The sequence below is a fragment of the Erpetoichthys calabaricus genome, chromosome 2, assembly GCF_900747795.2.
Source record: "Erpetoichthys calabaricus chromosome 2, fErpCal1.3, whole genome shotgun sequence".
Classification (NCBI taxonomy): Eukaryota; Metazoa; Chordata; class Cladistia; order Polypteriformes; family Polypteridae; genus Erpetoichthys; species Erpetoichthys calabaricus.
Window position 1 is genome coordinate 163,942,880 of NC_041395.2, and position 20,657 is coordinate 163,963,536.

Here is a 20,657-nt window from a genome sequence, read left to right on the forward strand (position 1 = left end):
ACAAAAAGCAGGCACCAGGGGGGTTTGTCTTTTCTCCCATGACTCAACACATCCATGACCAGATCAAAGAGGTAAGAACTAAAAGAAGATTCCTGGTGCAGACATAATCTAAGTAGGATGTTGTCTGTTACCCCAATGACTGATTTTTAACCCGAGTTAATACATACATACATATCCTGGACAATCCTCATATACTTCTCTGGTACTACTTTCTCTCTCATGCACCTCCAGGCCTCTTGATGTGTTACTCTATCAAAAGTTCCTTTTCTAAATCAATATCACATGTAAACCTTTTTTCATTTCTCAATACTTATCTATGAGCTGTCTCGATGCAAAGACTACATCAGTTTTTCCTCTCCCTGACATAAAACCAAATTGCTCCTCTCCTACTCTCTATAACTCTTTCCTAAATTTTCATTGTGTGTGCCTTTCCATTTTTCAGTCTTTTCAGTGCCTTCTTTACTTCCTCCCTCTTTGTTTTTTATACTAGCCCTTTTTTGTGACTCCATTCTCAAATACTACCCTTGGATTTTCTTCATTCAGTAGCTTTTCAGAGTAACTCTTCCATCTATTCTTAATCCCATCATGCTCATTTAAGACTACTCCTTGCTCATCTCTCATCTACTTTATCTGACTAAAATCTTTTCCAGCCTTGTTCCTACTCTTTGCTATTCTAAAAATCATTCTCTATCCCTCTTTTTTCTCCAGTTTTTCATACAGCTCCTCAGTATTCTGTACACTCACATAAACGTGAGGAGAATTTGCACTTAACATTTGAGCTTCAAAATGAACTTGTGAATCTAGTGCTATTAGCCAGCAATGCTGACACCCTATCACCACTATCACTGTGTCACATGAGACTAAAAATTTAAACAAGTTCTTATTGTAGTTCATTCATTTATAAGTTTAAACTGGTACAGACCCTCAGTAATCATGTCATCCACTTCGCTGTCAGTGGAATTTTCAGGCTGCTCCATCTCTATCAAGGCAGGTGGCTCAACACTGGTCTGCTTGATTCCCTGTTCTTTCGATACCTTGGCTTGATTTTCAATCAGTAAGGAAGAACGACTTACCTGTCATGATAAATAAAAGTAAAAGTTAGAGCGGGACATCAAAGGAAAGCTACCAGGCTAATAGAATAAAGAAGTTAAAATACAGAAATGAATGGGTTGAACCTTAAGACTTGTTCATTAGATATTTAGGTGCTGATTTTATCCAAAGTGATCAGAAAATTACAAACATAAAGTACAACCATTCACCTAAAATCTGAATGCCATAAGCCATTTTATTTTTCAATAAAAGTCCTGCTGAAGAGAAAATGTTAAAAAAATCAAAAGGCATTACAGAAGGAAAGTTATATTGTAGTTAAATTCAGTATACCATAAATCATAAGAGTAGTCTATCTATCTATCTAGTCAAGTAAGTCATCAAGTTCAAGAGACTCATAATAAAAACAAAACTAAACTAAACCAGAATGTGGCTCAAAAACAAAAGATTTTTTTCCTAAAATCCCAATTTTTTCTTTATTTTCCAACAAAATTCAGCCACTTCTGGACACTACTTTAACAGTGTCACTATCTTATAAAATAGGACAAATGCGATATACAGGTAACCTGTTAAATGCATCAAATGCATAGTAACCATGTACTGTAGCATTATATCAACCAACCAGCCACATAAAATGGTGTCCACATAAACAAAAATACAAAATGGAGGCATACAAGAAAATTTTACAAAAATGTTAAAGCAATTTTACAAAATGGCATCAAAGATGACATCATCACCAGGATGGTAAAATTATAAAACTATGATCAAATAAAAATGAAAATGAAAAATGATTATGTTCCTGACAGTGAAAACTGGCAGGTTGAGTGACTCATCCAACATTTTAGCCACTATGTCATACTGCCTATTTGAATGAGTCTTGCATTTTAAAATTTTATAAATACCTGTCAAAACCAATTCAAAATCACAGGGGGTGCCAGTGTATCACAAGGCTCACCATGCACACACCCAAAGGGTCAATTCAGAATTATCAGTTAACTTAACCTTAAAATTTTTGGGGATGTGGGAAGAAAACTGGAGTACCCAGAGAAAAACCCACATAAAACAGGGAGAATGTGCAAACTCCACTGAACACAGGATTCAAAGCCAGGATACTGAACCCATGAAGCAGCAGCATCAACCATTGTGGTTCAATGTCCCTAACTTTTTACACTGGAAACCGAAACAGGAAAGGTGCCTAGTTATAGACAAATGGACGTAAAGGCCAGAACTAACAACACAACAATTTCAGACTTTGATGATATGCATAGACAAAAATGTTCTACTTCACAAATGTTTCTTAAGGAATAAAAAAGGCAAAATGAAAAGTATATAGAAGAGAGAAATGTGAGTGAAATCATTTTGTAATAGATAGATAGATAGATAGATAGATAGATAGATAGATAGATAGATAGATAGATAGATAGATAGATAGATAGATAGATAGATAGATAGATAGATAGATAGATAGATAGATAGATAGATAGATAGATAGATAGATAGATAGATAGATAGATAACCTTTGATACCAAAATAATACATTTAACATAAAATTGGAATATATCCAATGTACATCCATCCATTTTCTTACCTTGCTGAGGACAACTAAAACTATGAAAACACATGAAGAAGGTGCCTACTGCACATAAATCATGAATGGGACAGGATTTGAAGCTAGTGCTTACTATTACCCTACAATGCATATGGCAAAAAAAGAAAAAAAAACTAAAATGCTGGTAATGCTTGACTGAGAAAAGTCAGTAACAATATAATACTGTTAATATATAGATTAATAATAGGATTTCTAGCAAATGTAACCATATAAGAAGGGATATGAAAACTGAAGGTTTGGTGGAACAATCTGGAGATTTAAATGAACTCCTGTCCCAAAGGGAATTAAAACATAATGAAAATTCAGGTTAACCAGTCTGTCATGAATAGTGAAGGTGTGCTTGAGTGTGCCCTCTGATGGACTAACACCTCAACCAGGATTAGTTGCTGGCTGGCACCACATTACTGGCTCCCTTTGACCAAAAATGTGTTTAAGCAGGTTTAGCAAATGGATGGATGACCAAATAAAGCTGTAACATTCATATTTCTGTTCATCGTCTAGTTCTGCTTATTTCAAGCCAGGTTCCTAAGGGAATTGAAAACCTACACTAGCAGTCAAGTAGGAAGCAACCTATTGTGGGATATCAGTTTATCACAGAGTATACTGTACACTTTTACCTGTACACACTAAGACCAGGCCAATGTAAATCAACCAGCTAGTGAAAAAGAAAATATCTGCAGAGAATGAAAAGTGCTCAGTTTTACAAAGCTGTGCAAGTGGCAAAGAAGCAAAGGTGATTAAGCATAGGGCTCCAGGAAGTACACTTTTCAAGGATCAGACAATCTAGTGGAGCACAATTGGCTTGATCCATAAAAGACAAACATCTAAGTATGTGAAGCACTGGGTTACTTGTACATGAAAACACCAACTGGATTTTTTTTTGCACCTTTTATCACTTCCAGTAGTTCAACCTGACAAAGCAATAACGCCAAAGGCTGATTATACACTAATAAAGAATGCAGACTTATGTTAAGAGCTTACTGTCTGACAGCTACTTACCGGGAATGGCTCCAGGCCCTCCTGGATGACAAAGCCCTCAATAAGGTGAGTGAGGATTTGGGGTTTGACGATTGCCTGTGGGGGCCTGTTCTCAGACCCACTGGACAGACTTGCCGATGTGGGCTTGCAGCTAGTGTGGACCGGTGCAGGCTGAAGACAAGGAGGTGAACTGCTTACGTAAGAGGGATCTGCTGCCGATCTGATAACAGAGGCATTGCCACAGGTGGTCACGCACTGTAGATCCAGGGGATCTTAGCAAACAGACAATGAAGACAAAAGTAATTATTCATTTGGAACTGTAGTAGGGCAGGAAGAATCTGTTGGTTAATCTGATAGTTAGGATACATCCCACTGCCTATGCCATTCTCTTCACCTGCTATTCCATATGGTGGAACAGAAAGTATGTTACTGAAACATTGTAAGCCTGAAGCTTTCCTCATAAAATTTAAATTGCACACGGATGTGAATTATGCATTATTTCACCAAAGCTATTTATTTAATGTGAGTGTCAGGCAAAACAAATGTGTATACGGTATGATTACACTCTGGAAGAGGTGGCAAAGATCAATGGAGGAGAACTACTTAACAAATGAACAACTTAGTGATGAGAGAAACACATACAGTTTTGCAAAAGTGACAGCAGAATTCATTTGTAAGCAATTGCGCAATTACAAAATACAAAACTCACTAAAAGCTATTTTGCTTCCTATTGCCTTGCACACACTAACATGTTTACTTTTGCTTTTTGTAGCCGCAGAATTCAGGTAATCCTGAAATCTCAGCACATCAGTCAAATAAATTATATTTTACGGCTCTTGTCTACATCACAAAGAAGACAGAGCACATTTTTAAATGTGACATGCTTCATATTTCCTACACAAAGAGACATGAAAATGCACAGTCCTGCACATTACTGTTTTTTTTTTCTAGAGGAAAACTCTCTACACAAAAATCTGCTTCACCAGCTGTTACCTAGCAACTGCCATTTCCTGTTTCTTGATTCCTGCAGTGTAAGTTGAGGATGTGCATGCTTCATATGCAACAGAGCTTTGAGTTTTGTTTGTCTCAGATGCATCTTTAGGGTTGCAATTGCCAAGACTATCATTATTATTGGCAAAGTGGGCATCCTTTTACTAGTACAAGCATAACACATACCTGAAAGCTCATCAAAAGTCTAGACATGATAAGAAAGAAGTCAGGTGATTTTTTTTTTTTTCCCACTAGAGATACTTATTTAAATAATAGATGACAGGCATGCGAAGTAAATGCATCCAAATGCTTCTAGACAGGAATTAAACAAATTTCTTCTTTTGTAAATGACACAAATATCACTGGAAGTGAAACACTGTTTTGCAAAATTGTTTTGCCAAGGGAAACGCTGAGTTTTCTGCAAATTCAATTTTAAATATCAAATAAATAAAAAAAAATACTTTTAGCAGGAAACAAAGCAGAAAGGTTCTTTGAATTGTTCTGTGTTCAAAAAAATGATGTTACCTATAAATAAAAAAGAAGGAAGAGCTCTATAAGAATGCAAAATGGTAAGAGGAGATATTTCTGTTGTAGAGGAAGCTGACAATGAGAGTAGGAAACAGTTTGAAAACAATCCGCAATCAAAATTCCCTACCAGTGATTTCACTGTGACTGTCCATTCGTTTTTTTCATATTTTCTATCAGATGGAGCATTATTTGGCAGTTCTCTGAACCATTACATTCTTTCAGAGGAAGACTACCAGTTTTTAGTTAACAAATTAAACTTTCTATGAAGCAATGGTGTCTCACATATAAACCTTAAAATGTGTTATTCTTACACCATACATGCACTTTACATAATACCATTTGTGCACTATTTTCCTTAGATTATATATTGTCTGAATATTTAAACCATCCATTTTATGAACTACCTTTTCTATTACAGATGAGATGCCAGAACCTGATCCTATCAGCAATAGGAACAAGGCAGCAATGACATTTGGATGGGAAAAGCTGTCCATCATTGGGAACAAACACACACACACCAATACAGAATCAAATAATATTTACCAATTAATCTAACCTGTACGTCTTTAGGTTGTTGGATGAAACTGTTTTACGCAAACTCTACTGAGACAGTGAGTAAGTTGTAAAGGAAGTCTGAGCCCCACAGAGCCATGTTGCTGCAGTGTAAACCATTGAAGCTTTCTCTTCCACTTAATCATGTTTAGCAAGGTACAGCTTTTTCCCATGAGTGCTGGGTGCAAAGCAGGAACCAACCATGGTGTATGGGAATTAAGTCCATCTCAGGGCACACACTCATTGACATACACACTCACTCACCGGGAGCAAATTTGGAATAACCAGTTAAATGAACATGCACTTCTTTAGCATCTGAGAGGAAAACTGGACTGTCCGCACTGCAGAAAAACCCCTTCACACATAATGTCATGATTCTGAGATTTTGAACTGTGCAGATTTCATTTTTGCATTTGTTGTACAATAATTTTTCATTGTTAAGGTGCTACATAATTTGATTGTTCTGTTTAATTTCATCATGCCATTTTTTGGTTGTGGCTTGATCTGCCATTTTGGATCATGTGACCCTGATCTCATGATTTGTAATGTCATTGCTGAAAGGGTATTTAAGATGGTGGCATGCTATTTCCTGTTCAATATTTTGCATACTCAAAGAAAACCTTTATGGTGTTAAGAGTGTGTATTTAAGTACTCCATTCAGCAGCAGAATGCTTCCCATTACAAGGCACATTCCCATGTACAGCCACACATGCCTGCTGGGCCATTTTATAATTGCTAATGAGCCTAACACAAGTATCTTTGGGCTGTGGAAGGGGAGAAAAGGAAAAGCTAGAGGAAAAAATATCAAGTATGTTATCTTCGCCCAGAGAAGAGTATGGGATTTGCACCAAGGATGCAGGATCTTTGAGGCGTCAGTGAATTTAAGTGGGCTTTTTAACACAAATAAACACAAATTTTGTTTGTATATAATCCCAAATACTGTCCATTCTACCGGGAAATGTGGAGAAAGATTGGAGAGTAACTGGTTCAAGTAGATTTGCAAATGAATGCATGGTTGGAGGTTGTGCTTTCACTTTGGCACTTATCAGGAGTATGAGTATAGCACTGATTTGACAAGGAACCAAAACAGAGGAACATAAGAGGGGGCAGAACATTATACCAACAACAATGTAGCTGACCATGCAAAATACTCTAGCTCCTCCCACCAATATGTCCCTAAAATGACCTTCGAGCAAAGAAGATGATGAATCAAATGGTAGCTCGAGTGGAGATCTCATAAGCAAGGGTGGAAGAACACAGAAGAAAACAGTGTACATTTTGCTTCTTCTAGATAACACCTAATGGCTGCTTCATTTTAAAAGTTCATTATTACACCTTCATTTCTTGTAGGCAGCACCACAATACCAAAAACATGGAAATTCCCCATGTGGCAGGAAACCTAATTAGCAGTGATGCCTATAAAATTATGTTTGCCAAATGGTCAATCCAGCCAATCCAGTGTTCCACAGGGTTGACACCACCATCCAATAATTAGGAAGTTGCTTCCAAACAGAGGCAACTAACATGTGAAAATATAGGAAGAACAGAGGGGAAGTAGGTTACAGTTTTCAAGGCACTTGCCTTTCTATTTTTTATTATGTTCATCAATATCGACTCTTTATTTATCTCCTTGACATTAACTGGGTTATCAAGAGCACCCCTATTGTTTACCTCTGTCTGAGATCCAAGAGATCTAAGATTTTTTTTTTTTTACAAACTATAGTTTTATGTGTAGATGAATGTCACAGGGTCTAAAAATTATTTCATATGGTAATCTGATTAATTGTGAAATGAGCCAAATAAATCATTTTTTATAGCTTATATGCTAGAGTGTAAATATATTTAAAATGGCTGTCGATACTGTAATTATAGTAAGTATGCATACCCAGAGAGTCTGCAATTAGGTCCCAGACAGAGGCTTCATTCCTAGCAACCTCTATATGGTTACATTAACAGATGTTGGCCAACACAGTCATTTTATCATTCAAAATTCTTTCATTTTTGTTAAGGCACCAATTACATCGATAATAAAATCTTATCTTTCATAAGTGGTTTTGAACAGAAGATCAATCATCTGTAATGTCTTACCTGTGTCATTTTCAGGCCGCTCAGACATTTCCTCATTGAGCTCAACTGGGGCAGCTAGGGGTGAAAGGGCAGGGGGTGTAGGAGTTCTGTTGCCAATTCTGTCCTCTCTTAGCTCATCTTGACAAATACTTTCAATCTGGTAGACCTGTTTGTCACAAAGTCCCAAAACCAATGATTAATTGAAGAGAGAGAGAAAGCAGATTAGAGAAGCAAACAGATTATGTGACCGTGTCAGTCTCTCTATTTCACCCTAATCTATTTTCAAGGAGAAAAGAGGTACTCAAGTAAATGTCCAACACACAATCTCCAAGTAGTCTAAACCCTTACTCAGTCTTTTCAGTAAATGGGAGACATTTGATGTCAGCAAGTTTGAAGCAACAAGTAATCATTTTTATGAATAACGGAATGAGTGCTAGCATCAAAAGGCTGAGGGTAAACTTACCACACAATTTTGAAGTTCAACAGAGAGACTGACACCTTACTCTATATTTAAAAAAATACTTTTATTGCCCTTTTAAACCATTTAATCTCAAAGACAAGATTTTAAAAATACAGTATTTAAAATACAATGGTAACCCATCCCTAACCAAATCTGAGGGATTGAATTATGCACCTTTGTCCAGTCCCAACCAAGGATAAGTGCACATGTGAAAATTCACTTAGAGTACTCACATTGCTTTGAAACTCATTTAGCTTTATGATTCTTACTCTCTGCCCATGGAGCTCCATGAATATGTCACACTCATATCTTTCCTTTTCTCTCTTTCATTTAAATAGGCTATGTCTACAACTCAGTTCGTCCATCTATTAAACACAACACAGGCACCAAGCTAAACTAGTCAGGACAGGGAACACTCACATGGACACCAAAATCCACTCACATTGGAAAAATCTAAAGATTATGAACATGCACATCCTTGGGATGTGGGAGGAAAGCATAGCACTGCAAATGTTCAAAGACTCTGCAGCTATATGGCACAATCTAATCATTGTGCCATTGTATACTGGTGACTACATGCCCTAATTTGACAGCTCTGTACCAGGAACACTGATTGAGATTCTGATTTACTGTCATCTCATCACATTAATCTCTCCCATTTTGCTTATGTAACCTCTTCATACTTTGTTTCATTGTAAATTAACATGTGTTAAGTACTTTATGTTATTACTTTGTATGATACTCTTGTTTGCTTTGAAGAGATGCCTAGTGATGGTGTGCTGAATCAAGAATATGATATAAATTAAGGATTACCTGATTCAGAGAAGAAGTGTGGCTCTGCTTTACTAGTCCAGTATCCTACGTTTGACACCTGTATTATGGCCTTATCTGTGTTATGCTACCACATGTCAAAGATGTGCACGCTAATTAATTGGAAATTTTAAACTGGCTAATGAGCATGTAAGTGGGCCCCCTCACCATTGAGGGCTTGTTCCTCTCTTACAGGATTAAGTGGGATTGAGAATTTTATGTTATGATTGATTGATTGACACGGTCACAGGACAGACCACATCACAGTTACATCCCTAAAATCTATTTTACTGCAGAGAGCAATGTTCAATATATGCCTAGGCGGCTAACTCTAACAACACTGCGTGTTGTAGTTTATACTTTTAAAAACATTTTGTAGAATGACTATCCTTTTGAATAATTCCACATACTGAAATTTTCCTAAAAGACTAAATTTAGGTCTCTCACTCCCAATAGCACTTTAATACACATCACAGCACTCTCAAAAATGCTTTTGCAGAAAAAAACATCTTAACAGGTCTTACCACTGGAGCTTCCATTTGGGCAGATGACTGTACTTGAAGGTTGACTGCAACCGTCTGTGGAGGAGATAAAGACTGGAAGGGCATCTGCACCAAGGCTTCTGCTGCAGGCAACTCCTCCTGCGACACCAGCATGTGACCTGGCGTCAAAATCTCCGACTGCACTGCAAGTGCCTGGACAGACTGCAATGGGAGAGGCTGGAGTGTGGCAGTTGGTGTGTGAGTCAGCTGTGTCAGGGAAGTACTGGGAGGAGCAGTTTGAGGGGGCAAGGGCAGTTGCGGAGATTGAGAGATGGACGTTTGAGACAGCAAAGGGGTCTGAGGTAAGGTGGAACTCTGAACCACAGGAGAGGATACTGGAGGGAGGAGGGAGGGAAGGACAGTGGCTTGGGTGAGACCAGCTTGCTGGACAGGAGATGATATCAAGGCTTGTGTTTGGGCCTGGACAATAGTTTGAGGCTGGATAATGATGGTTTGAGATGGACTTGTTGGTGAGGGAGGAGGCTGAGGGGAAACAACAACTGTCTGCTGCTGTGGCTGGCTAGGGGTTGTGCTCACCACTGTGCAGTTCTGGGACTGGGCAGACATTGGACTAGATGCTCCTGACACTTGGGTCTGCACTGACACACAAGGCTGAGAAGATGGTGGAGTCTCCTGGGTTGAGACTTGGATCGCCATTGGTTGTACCTGTCGGTTGGGGAGAGATGACTGCTGGATGATTAACTGGTGGTGGTTCCCCTTCTGTGCTGGTGGAGACGTATATAGTGGGAGTGGTTGATGTTTAATTAGCGCCTGAGGTTGTATGGAAGGGTATGGAGCTGCAAGTGAAAAGAACAACTGTTAAGCATTTTGGAGCTTTTTACTAAAGAGTAACAGATTAAGTATATGAAGTTGGGAATTACTATGTTCAAAACAGTGTCAAGTTTCCCAGCACCAGATTCTTTCATTGAACCAATATATAACTGAACAACTACCCATTACATTGGAAATGATTATTATTCATTTACTCCAGCCCAAAAATCAGATCATGGCCACCATTTAGAATACAATAGAATTAAAAACTCCAAGGCCAGTATCTACAACCCTAAGGCCACTATCTATGTGTTTGTCTAAAATGTTTTTTGGGGTTGAGACTAAGTCATATTCTATACAATCCCAAAGCTGGATGTTCCGCACTAGTGGTATCCCAATGACCCAGTTCACTCCATAAAAGATTCTGATAACCTATGTTTTTCTGTCATTAGCATGTGATGCTCATAGACATTTGTGATGTTAAGCCTCCATAAATGTCTCAACCTGTGTGCCTATGGCATTGCTTTGATCTGTATACTGAATGAAGGCCTGCCTCACACCAATTACACTATGAAAGAAAAACTTTTATACTATACTTTCTTAACATTACCTACTTGATGACTGATGTTGGCTTCCAGCACCTTCTGCACTGACTGAAATATTTCAGTCATTATGAATTGTCTAGTAGTTATATGAATTGAGTGGTGGTTGCTTGCTGACTAGAGTTGAAACAACAAGGTGGCAAAGGACAGTTAATTTTAACATTAAGCCTCGATAAGCATTCTGAAATTAAGAAGCACTAAGCAATTCAACAAAACTCTGCAGTGGGCAGATAACAAGCTACAAAATAAGCTGAAAAGGAAAAAAAGACCTATTCTATGAGGTACACAAGCGAAATAACTCCAGTGCTGACCGTAGGACTTATGAGAGCATGACAGCCACAAGTGAATAATGAAATTAGGAAAGCTAAAAAGGCATTAGGAGGGAAATATTGTGAAAAAGAATACAGATGACCCAAAGAGATTATTTCAGTATGGTAGTAGTTAAATGCAGTCACCAAGGAGGTGAACTGCATTAGAAATAGCAAGGGTGAGTTTGAAATATACAGATTGTAACATAGCAAATGATCTTAACTTGCTGTTTTCTATGGTTTACTGAGGTAAAGATGTTGATAAGCTGCCAGCCATTACCAGGACTGTCAAGTGAATTGTTAACTGTAGAGGGAGAAATACTGCTTAGATTAAATAAGTTGAAATCTAAAAAAATATGTAACATCTATCCTAAAGTGCTCAGAAAGGTGAGTGTGTACAGTATATAAACCTTTTGAGCGTATTACTCAAAAAATCAGCACACACTAAGAAAATTCCTAAGAACTGGAACCTAGCAAATATTATTCCTTTTTATAAAAAGCATGATTGGACTGATCCAAGTAACTACAGGCATGTACGCTTGATGTATATATTGGATCAAATAATGCATACAGTTTGTAAACAAAAGTTTAAGCCACACATGGCAAGGACACGTGTATTACTAAACAGTCAGCCTGTGTTTAGACAAAGGAGGATATGTTTAACTATTATGTTGGAATTCCATGAGGAAGCAACAAAACAATCAGGGAGTTTTCCATGATATTGTTTATCTTGATTTTCAGAAAGCTTTTACAATCAACACAAGAATATAAGAAATTTGATAAGCAAGAGAACATCCCGTCTAGCAGATTCATTTGTTTAGCTGAACAGCCAAGATATGCCAATATCTCATCCAGATACTTTTTAAAGGTTGCCATGGTTTCTGCTTCAACTGCATGTCTCAGCAGTTTGTTCCACATTTCCACAACTCTTTAAGTAAAGAAGTGTTTCCTGGTGTCAGTCCTAAATATACCACCCCTCAATTTCCACTGCTGTGCTTGAGTAGCTGGTTTACTATTGAAAGAATTCTGCAGGACCTACTTTGTCAATCCCTTCGATAATTCTGAAAACTTGGATTAGGTCCCCACACATTTTCCTGTGCGCGAGACTAAACAGATATAATTCTCAGAGTCTGTCAAAGTAGGACATGTCCTTAAGTCTTGGGATGCACTTGTTTACTCTCCTTTGCACAGTACTGCTGTGTCTACTTTTTAGCGTGGTGATCAGAACTGTACACAATACTCCAGATGTGGTCTCACTAGTGCATTATGTGGTCTGAGCATAACATCTCTTGATTTAAATTCAACAGTTTTTACAACATAACCTACAATTTTATTTACCCTTTTATAGTTTTAGCATTGCTTAGATCAGAGGTTCTCAACCTCTTTTCCTCTGAGGTCCCCCAGTGAAGCATGAGAATATGTGAAACCTCCAGACATGATATTTACTCTCTTGTACGGTTGCTGCAGTCTTGACAAAGGTACTTGTTTTTGAACTTATATTTACTGCTAGTGCTATAATAATGCCTGTATTTTTCAAAGCACAATACAAAATTAAGAAGCCATTTCAAAAATAGCCTATATATTGTACTTAAGTAAAATTATTAGCGCCTGAATTCCATAATCATAACATATAACAAGTCAGATTTTTTAAGGAAAAATAATGACCAGTTATTACCAACACAGAATTTGCTACTGCAGATATTTTTGATAACAACAACAGCTACTCACTACTCAACTTGGCTAAGTATTAATTTCTAACTTATGCATAAAATGATTATGTATTTTTAAAAATAGTAATTTTTTTAAAAGTAATTTTAAAATGTGTTTTCTTTTCACAAACTACAATTAAGTCAGTGGAAAAGAAAAAACAATTGTGTGGAGAAGTGGCATCAGACAGGTAAACTGCAGTAGGCTAGTTAGCCCTGACACCTGTGTCTTTAAAAAATTAGCTGAGTGGCAGCAATGGCAGGTGTCAATCTGCATTATCTTTATGTGACTGTCACACATTTGGCATAATGTTAAAACACTAAAACACTTTTTTTTATGTAAGAGTGGCATTACTCCAGTTCTTAAATTCTTAAACTGGCTCCCGGTTACGTTTAGGGCAGTTTTCAAAATCCTCCTTTTAACATATAAAACATTAAATGGCCAAGGTCTGGCTTACTTGTCTGAACTTATCATGACTTAGAAACCAGAACATACATGAAGATCTCAAGATGCCGGTCTGCTTATGATTCCAAGGATTCATAAAATAACAGTGGGAGGTCAAGCTTTTAGTTACAGGGGCCCTAAACTGTGGAATGGTCTGCCTGCTACTATAAGAGGTGCCCCTTCAGTCTCAGCTTTCAAATCCTGGCTGAAGACTCACTACTTCAGTTTAGCATATCCTGTCTAGAGCTGCTGATTAACTGTACAGACTGCATCTCTGTTGTTAGTCATTAGCACTAAAACATAAGTAACATGATAGTCATAATTTGTTACTAACTCTCACCTATTCTGTTTCTCTTCTTGGTACTCAAACGTGGCAGTTGGTGCCACGGCCCACCTGCCAAGTTGTTTTGCCTGCCTAAGATAAAGTCATCCCTGATGGAGGATCGCAGGAATCGTTGGATAGATGGGTCCTTTCATCAGATTGGCTGGCCCAGTGCTTTTTCAGCTGTGGAACGGAAAAATGGGGATGGCATCTTGATGGCTGAGGTCTCCAGGACTCTAAACAAATCCAAATCATATTATGTGATATCATCTACTGTTAAATTCCACTCCGTACTTGTAATTTTTTTATTTTTTTTATACTGTATTGAGGATTTGCTCTGTTCTGTGTATTGTATTGTATTGACCCCCTTCTTTTTGATACCCACTGCACGCCCAATCTACCTGGAAAGGGGTCTCTCTCTGAACTGCCTTTCCCAAGATTTCTTCCATTTTTTCCCTACAAGGGTTTTTTTGGGAGTTTTTCCTTGTTTTCTTAGAGAGTCAAGGCTGGGGGGCTGTCAAGAGGCAGGGCCTGTTAAAGCCCATTGCGGCACTTCTTGTGTGATTTTGGGCTATATAAAAATAAATTGTATTGTATTGTACTGTATTTCACATTAATTCAATTTTTTCTTGTTGGGTCATTGTGAGCAGCCTGTTCCCATTCTAACTATACTACTATAGCTGTGGTGTGCTGTGTTATGTTGTATGAATTAACACATGGGAACACCGAATAAACATTTTAATGGCTGGTGCAAATGTAATCAGGATAAGTTATATCATGTGTAGCACTGCCACATAAATTTATGTTTCTGGTTTGTCTTTTGTCTCTCTATGTGAATCCTGTTTCCATCTGAGCACACTGTAGCATAAGATGGGTGGGTTGGATAAGGAGGACCTTTGTGAGGTATGGGCTGCCATTGTGATTTCCAGGAGTGTCATGGAAATGGACGCACTATTGAAAAGGAGCGTGAAAAGGCAGGAAAAAAAAGGCAAAAAACAGCCCAAGCTTTATGGCGGAGGGGAAAGATGTGACCTATCTAAGGCCAGGAAAAAGACTGTTTCTTGTGGGAGTGGCCACCTCGAAGATTCTTGATACACTGAGGGAAGTGGACTAGACAGTGGATGGGAGCAGAATCAGTGTGAGCAATAAATCTTTTATTCTGGGATTGGCACGTCTGAGAAACTGAAATATTGGGAGATATGATAATCTGATAAAGAGACTAAATTGAGTGGACGTTGTGGGATATTTTTGAGGTATATGATTTTATGACATTTGTTTACTGTATACGTTGGGAGAGGGTGGGTGGTTTTTGGAATCGGTTTATGTATGGTGATTTTGTGGGATTGTAGATAAAGTATTAATTAAATTTTTTTTGTTGCATCTTTTGTCTGGATCATTTTTTTGTAAAAATCACTTTTATTAGTGGATGACATTTTCGGCGCCGTGGAAAGGGGTCTGAAGACAGTTTGGGGTTGACATGTAATCAGTAGTTAAATTTTTACTATAAACTTAGTGAAGCGTAGAGGTTACAATTGCTAGACATGTATATACCATATTAACTCATATTTAGATACAATCTACATACACTATGAAATGAATGGTAAAGTGTCTTTGAGAAAACTGATAAGCCTCACTGGCCAACAAATTTTATGAAAAATGTTGTTTCCTCAGCAGTTTTGGTTGTAAACGATAGATTTTTACATGCTGAACACAAAAATGTATTTATAATTTCTGTATCAGATATGGTTTTCAAGAAAACTCTAATTACAAATTTAACATTTTAACGTCTCCAGAGGCATAGGCCTTTGCTAGGATATTACAACGTTAGCAACATGGCAGAAAGTCATGTGCTTTGTGTGTCAGTGTCCAGCTATGCCTCTGGAGACGTTAAAATGTTAAATTGCTAGCATAGACGGACTCCACCGCCTCTTGTTCTTGGAAGAAAATCCTGAGACATTTGTCTTGCAAAGGTAACAATCAGTTACATGATCCTTCTGCTCCGTCCATGGCATGGCATGTATGGACATATTCCCTTCAGCCAAGCTCTCAAGCTGGTAGCGCAAGATGCACAACATATATGAGGAGCCCATACTTTGTCCCAGTCACCAATTTTGCACCTGAAGTATAATTCCTGTGCATTCAAAGTGAACTCACCACAGATGTAATAAAACATATCACAGCTATTGAGACATTGGCGCAGCATTTCAGAAATTACATAAAAATAAGTTCAAAGGCCCTGAGTTTTATTTCTAATGTAATATCCATTGACACTGACATTAGTTAGAAAGACTGCAGCTGTTACTCACTGCTGCTGCTAGGTACAGTATATATAGTGTTGCATTGTCATGGAAACAACCCATAGTCTTGAAGGAGCGCTCAGGCATGCCGGAGCACGTCATAGCACACATGATCAGACAGATTTTCTTGCAGTATTTTAAATAAGAGAGTATAATATAAATTGCATCAGTTATGGCTGTAAAATATAATGATTTTGAACTAAGAAGATCATGAGCTACTGCAAGGCAGCTAAACCTGAGCACCAATGACTACACAAAACACCCCAATTTGACAATTTTGTAATTTGTATTAGAAAATTAGCCATTTCTCAAAAACCTTTACAATTTTAAAGTTATTTCTGTGATCTGCATCATAAAATCTATTCATCCAGGTCACCATCCTGTTCTCAGACTGCATGACATTTCCCCAAGACTGCATACCACCTATCAAACTATCCAAAAGAAAAACTGGATTGTAAAACTTCATTTTATTTTACCTCATCAAGGTGTCACCCCTTTTTACTTTCTGTGTCAGTCTTTTGTATATTGCCCTGATTTACAAGACAGGTAGCTCTCCAATGTACTCCAAGCCTCCCTTGCCAGATCCAACTGTCAGACAGCCCCCATCATGAAGCCGGCCAAGATGCTACAATATTTTGGATATTGATAAAGTGATCCATTTTGAAAAGATAAGTTTGCCAGTCTGTTGTAGATTTTTAATGATTTGATTTTTTTGCCATTATTTTATTATTATCTTCATTCATGTTGAAGCCCCTCCTGAAAGTTTACTGAGGCCACCCTGTTAAGAACCACTGGCTTAGAAAATGAAAATGCTATGTCTACATAAATGCCAAAATCCTTTTCAGAGTTTGCTTCCTTTAGTACCGTGTCTCCCATCTTGTACCTATAAATGATGCTCCTTTTGCCCACATATAGCACTTTGCACTTTCTACATTAAATAGCAATGGTCCCACCTGAGAAGTTAGTATTCAAACTAGAAGAACCAGGAATTCAAGATGGAGTATGTAGGTAAGTATAAAATTGGCTTAAACTCCAGAAACAGAGAAATATGTTGAGAGGAGCTTTTTAGAATGTGATGATGTTAAAAGTTATGTTTCTCAGGGATCCGTGCTTTGGTCACTACTCTTTTTATTACACATAATGCATCTTCATAAAAATATAAATGGCAAAATGGTTACATTTGCACTAAGTGAAATGGTGATAATCTACAATCATCGTATTTAGTATAGTCTAGACTTTTAATAGAGACCTAGACAGAATTACTGGTTTAAGCAGATTTGTGGTGGATTAAATTTTATATAAATAGATGTAAGGTAGCAAACATAGGATATAAAAATGGCATGAAAAGGAAAATACGATGTGACATGATAAAAGTGTTTAAAATAATGAAAGGAATTTGTACAGAGGAACGCAGCAAACAACTCATTGTTATTCTGAAAAAATTAGGTGAACAGAATTGGCATGTTTGCTGGGCTGAATGGATTCTTCTTGTCAAAACTGTTCTAATGTTCTTCTGTAAAGTGAAAGAGGCATCAAGACAGGTGCTGTGTGTGCCATTCTAGGAATGGATGGGCTACTAGGAGGTGATATACCCTTCTGTGTGTAGTGTGTGGACCAGAAACTCCATTGTGTAGGGGCACCTACATGAAATTGAGAATGAGAGGAATAGCTGAGGCCAGCTGGAAGTGTGTAATGCTTTATCAGATCTCTAGAATGTAGATGAGGCAGTATATGCTTTATGTGCCTGACCCTCTCCTCTAAAGCAGAGGGAGACCAGGGAATAAATGTCAGATGCGGAAACACTTTCTTGCAGCAAGAATTCACACAGTCCTACAAGAGAATGAAAGAGTCTCTTCTGGCCTTTGCATAGAGTATGATACACTTGATAACATTGTTCCTTTAATTTTCTATTTTTTCAGCATCAAAATAACCTTAGCCATCTTTTTTTCTTTTTGCAGATGCCCACTGACACAGACCTTTAATAACAATACAGTGCTGAGGTGTTCTCTGATTGATGCTACTCATAAGCATTATTCAGTTTTCTACAGGGGAATGTTTTTTAAAGTTGGACATTCTCAAATCTTCACCAGATAGTGAAGAACTTCTACTTTGGCCTATAACAGAGACAGACAAGGGTTTTTCTTTGTCTGTAAAGATGTCTATGACATGATTAGTGAATGTATGATCATTCATTAGCCATGTGATCAGCTACAGGCAAGCTGAATTTTAATACAGAAAACTTCCATTGTAATATAATTGAAGATCTTGTGAGAGCTGAAGTCTATACAAACTCACATTTAATATCTCTAATAGTTACTAGTAACATCTGCCAATTTTCCTAACCTTCTTAATCCAATACGTGGTACATGAAGCTGTAGTGTGTCCCTGTAACATTAGGCTGAAGGACAGCAATAGATCATGCAGAACACTCAAAAAAATAAAACACCAAAATTTGTTCACAGGGAAAATTCAATTCAAGCACTATAGCTGAAAAAAATTGAATTTCCAGGGAATTATTCCCCCCTACTGGAAACATTAAGTATGTGCATTTGCTGCACTACAACCTTTTACTGAAAATGACATACAAGACCATTAACAAGGCATCTGTTATACTGCGTCTGATTTGAATTGCCTTTGCTATTGTCTTCTTGCGTCTCAACTGGATGATATATAACACACATCATAAAGCAAGCTAGCTAGCTGCATTTCTGCACTGGCATTTCTTAGTTGCTAAGCAACAACTCAAACACTCACAAAGATCTGAAATCCATCACTCACTATGAGAATATTTAAACAATATAAACATTTTTCATATCTTTACAGCACTGTCTGTCTATTCTCATTGTTCTTCAGTGTTTCCTGTGCTCCCTGTGTTTTAATCCTCTATAAAACAAACCTTGTTGTTAATCAAAATTGGTTGTATTTCTGGATGTGTCTTCCTCAACTTCTCTTGCCTGCTTCCTATACTTGATCCAAATAGAAAAATACAATGTAGGTAGATACTGTATTCAGGATATTTCCACACTGCCTGATATACAACTGACAGTACTTTAGATATTTTTTCAGGCATACAAAAAACAGAAGAGTATAGATGTAATTATTAACTTTAACAGATGGGACATGGCCCCAATACTTTGTAAAAATGGTCATGGGAATAACGCTAATTATTATAAATTAAAGACAAGTTTCTTATTTAAGTACTAAAGGGGAGCTATCAAGAGAATGCAAAATAGTTAATCATGCCCATAGCACTTTTTAAAAGACAACCAAGTCACTTTTCACATTATGCCTAGAGCTAGTAATTAGCATAAAGTAAATGAATATTTCATTGCTTTACTAGCACACTGACTTTGAAATCAAAAGTTATGTCTCTGGGATAGTGTCCTGATCAACACAAAACATTTTAATCAATGAGTGTGTTAATTAAATTATGATTTGGGTAAATGGGTGGTGAGATTTCTTCCATGCTTTTAGGTACTCCTGTGATAATTCATGAGCATCACTGCATACTCCACTAGCCATGTGATGGAAACTATATGCTGGTACTTCCTAGGTATCTTCTGAAGTGAGAGTGCCACTTATTCATATCTATACAATATAGCAGCCTTGTCCTGATTTGGGCAGAAGCACATAACTTACCCAATGTATTATAATAAACAACACACTGAATATGTTGTGGTGAAAAATTCTACATGAGCATTATCCATGTTTGGAGATTTTTCAGAACACATAAGGGCTTGAGTGAAATGGTAGTATATACTGAGTGTACATGACTATACAATAGGTAGCATGGAGGAGACCATGAAGTCAACAATCATAAGGACACATGTCTTGCGTTCTTTTCTTACCTGATACATCTGCCAGCCAGAATTTGCAAATAATGCAAGGCCTAGCATAAACTGCAAGAAAAAGGTGCCTACACTAAGAATTCCAATGGTGCACAAGAGAACAAATTCTATTTCAATGGATCAGTGCAAGAAAAGATGCTCACCTGGGGCTATCAAATGATGAGTAGCAGATAGCCGGTTTATAGTGCCGGATCTGGGTTCTGTTCCAGGACTATCGCCTTTCTTGCTTCCTTCACTGTGGGTGTCAGGTGCTGGGCTGGCTTTCACAGGGCTCAATGACATCTTAGGATGGGAAGCAGGTAGCGTTTGCCCCTGAGTGCTGGTTTTAACGGACGTGTTCTGACCACTGGATTGAGTATTGGTCTGATGGGTGCGAACAGCCAAATTCTGAACCTGCAGAATGAAAAATAAAGCATAGGTTCAACAGTTCAATGCAAGCACAGAAACCATTCTGAAGTACCAGGTTAGTAAAAAAGAAGTGAAAATACAAAACTTCATACAAACTATGTTATAGACACAATTTAAAAGTCAGTTTTACCCAAGCCACACAGGAATATCACTGCAGAGGAAAAAGCCATATAAAGAATTGAGGCTGAGTTCAACAATGCACACACATTAAACAGCCAATCATTATGATAAGTCTTATCTCAGATTCATCAGATACAAAAATAAGGCCAAGATTCATTTCATGCTTTCAATATGAGGTGTGAATCATTCTAGAAATATGCTGAGGTGGCTGCTACAAGCCCATTTATGCAAGGTATAGGACAGAATT

At 37.6% G+C, this 20,657-nt stretch overlaps 1 protein-coding gene across 8 annotated transcripts in view; it reads right to left on the reverse strand.

Annotated features, from left to right (window-relative positions):
- Positions 1 to 20,657, reverse strand: part of phc3 (polyhomeotic homolog 3 (Drosophila)) — a 95,060-nt gene that overhangs the window by 27,880 nt on the left and 46,523 nt on the right. For all 8 annotated transcript variants that reach the window (XR_007934127.1, XR_007934126.1, XR_007934128.1 and 5 more), the window contains 5 exons: positions 20,026 to 20,275; positions 9,566 to 10,380; positions 7,793 to 7,937; positions 3,656 to 3,906; positions 923 to 1,073 (listed from right to left, as the gene is read on the reverse strand). Coding sequence is in view for 5 of the 8 variants with exons in the window: in XM_051922879.1 (XP_051778839.1) it covers positions 923 to 1,073; positions 3,656 to 3,906; positions 7,793 to 7,937; positions 9,566 to 10,380; positions 20,026 to 20,275 (1,612 nt within the window). In the remaining 3 variants the exon portion in view is untranslated. The remainder of the gene's footprint in view (positions 1 to 922; positions 1,074 to 3,655; positions 3,907 to 7,792; positions 7,938 to 9,565; positions 10,381 to 20,025; positions 20,276 to 20,657) is intronic.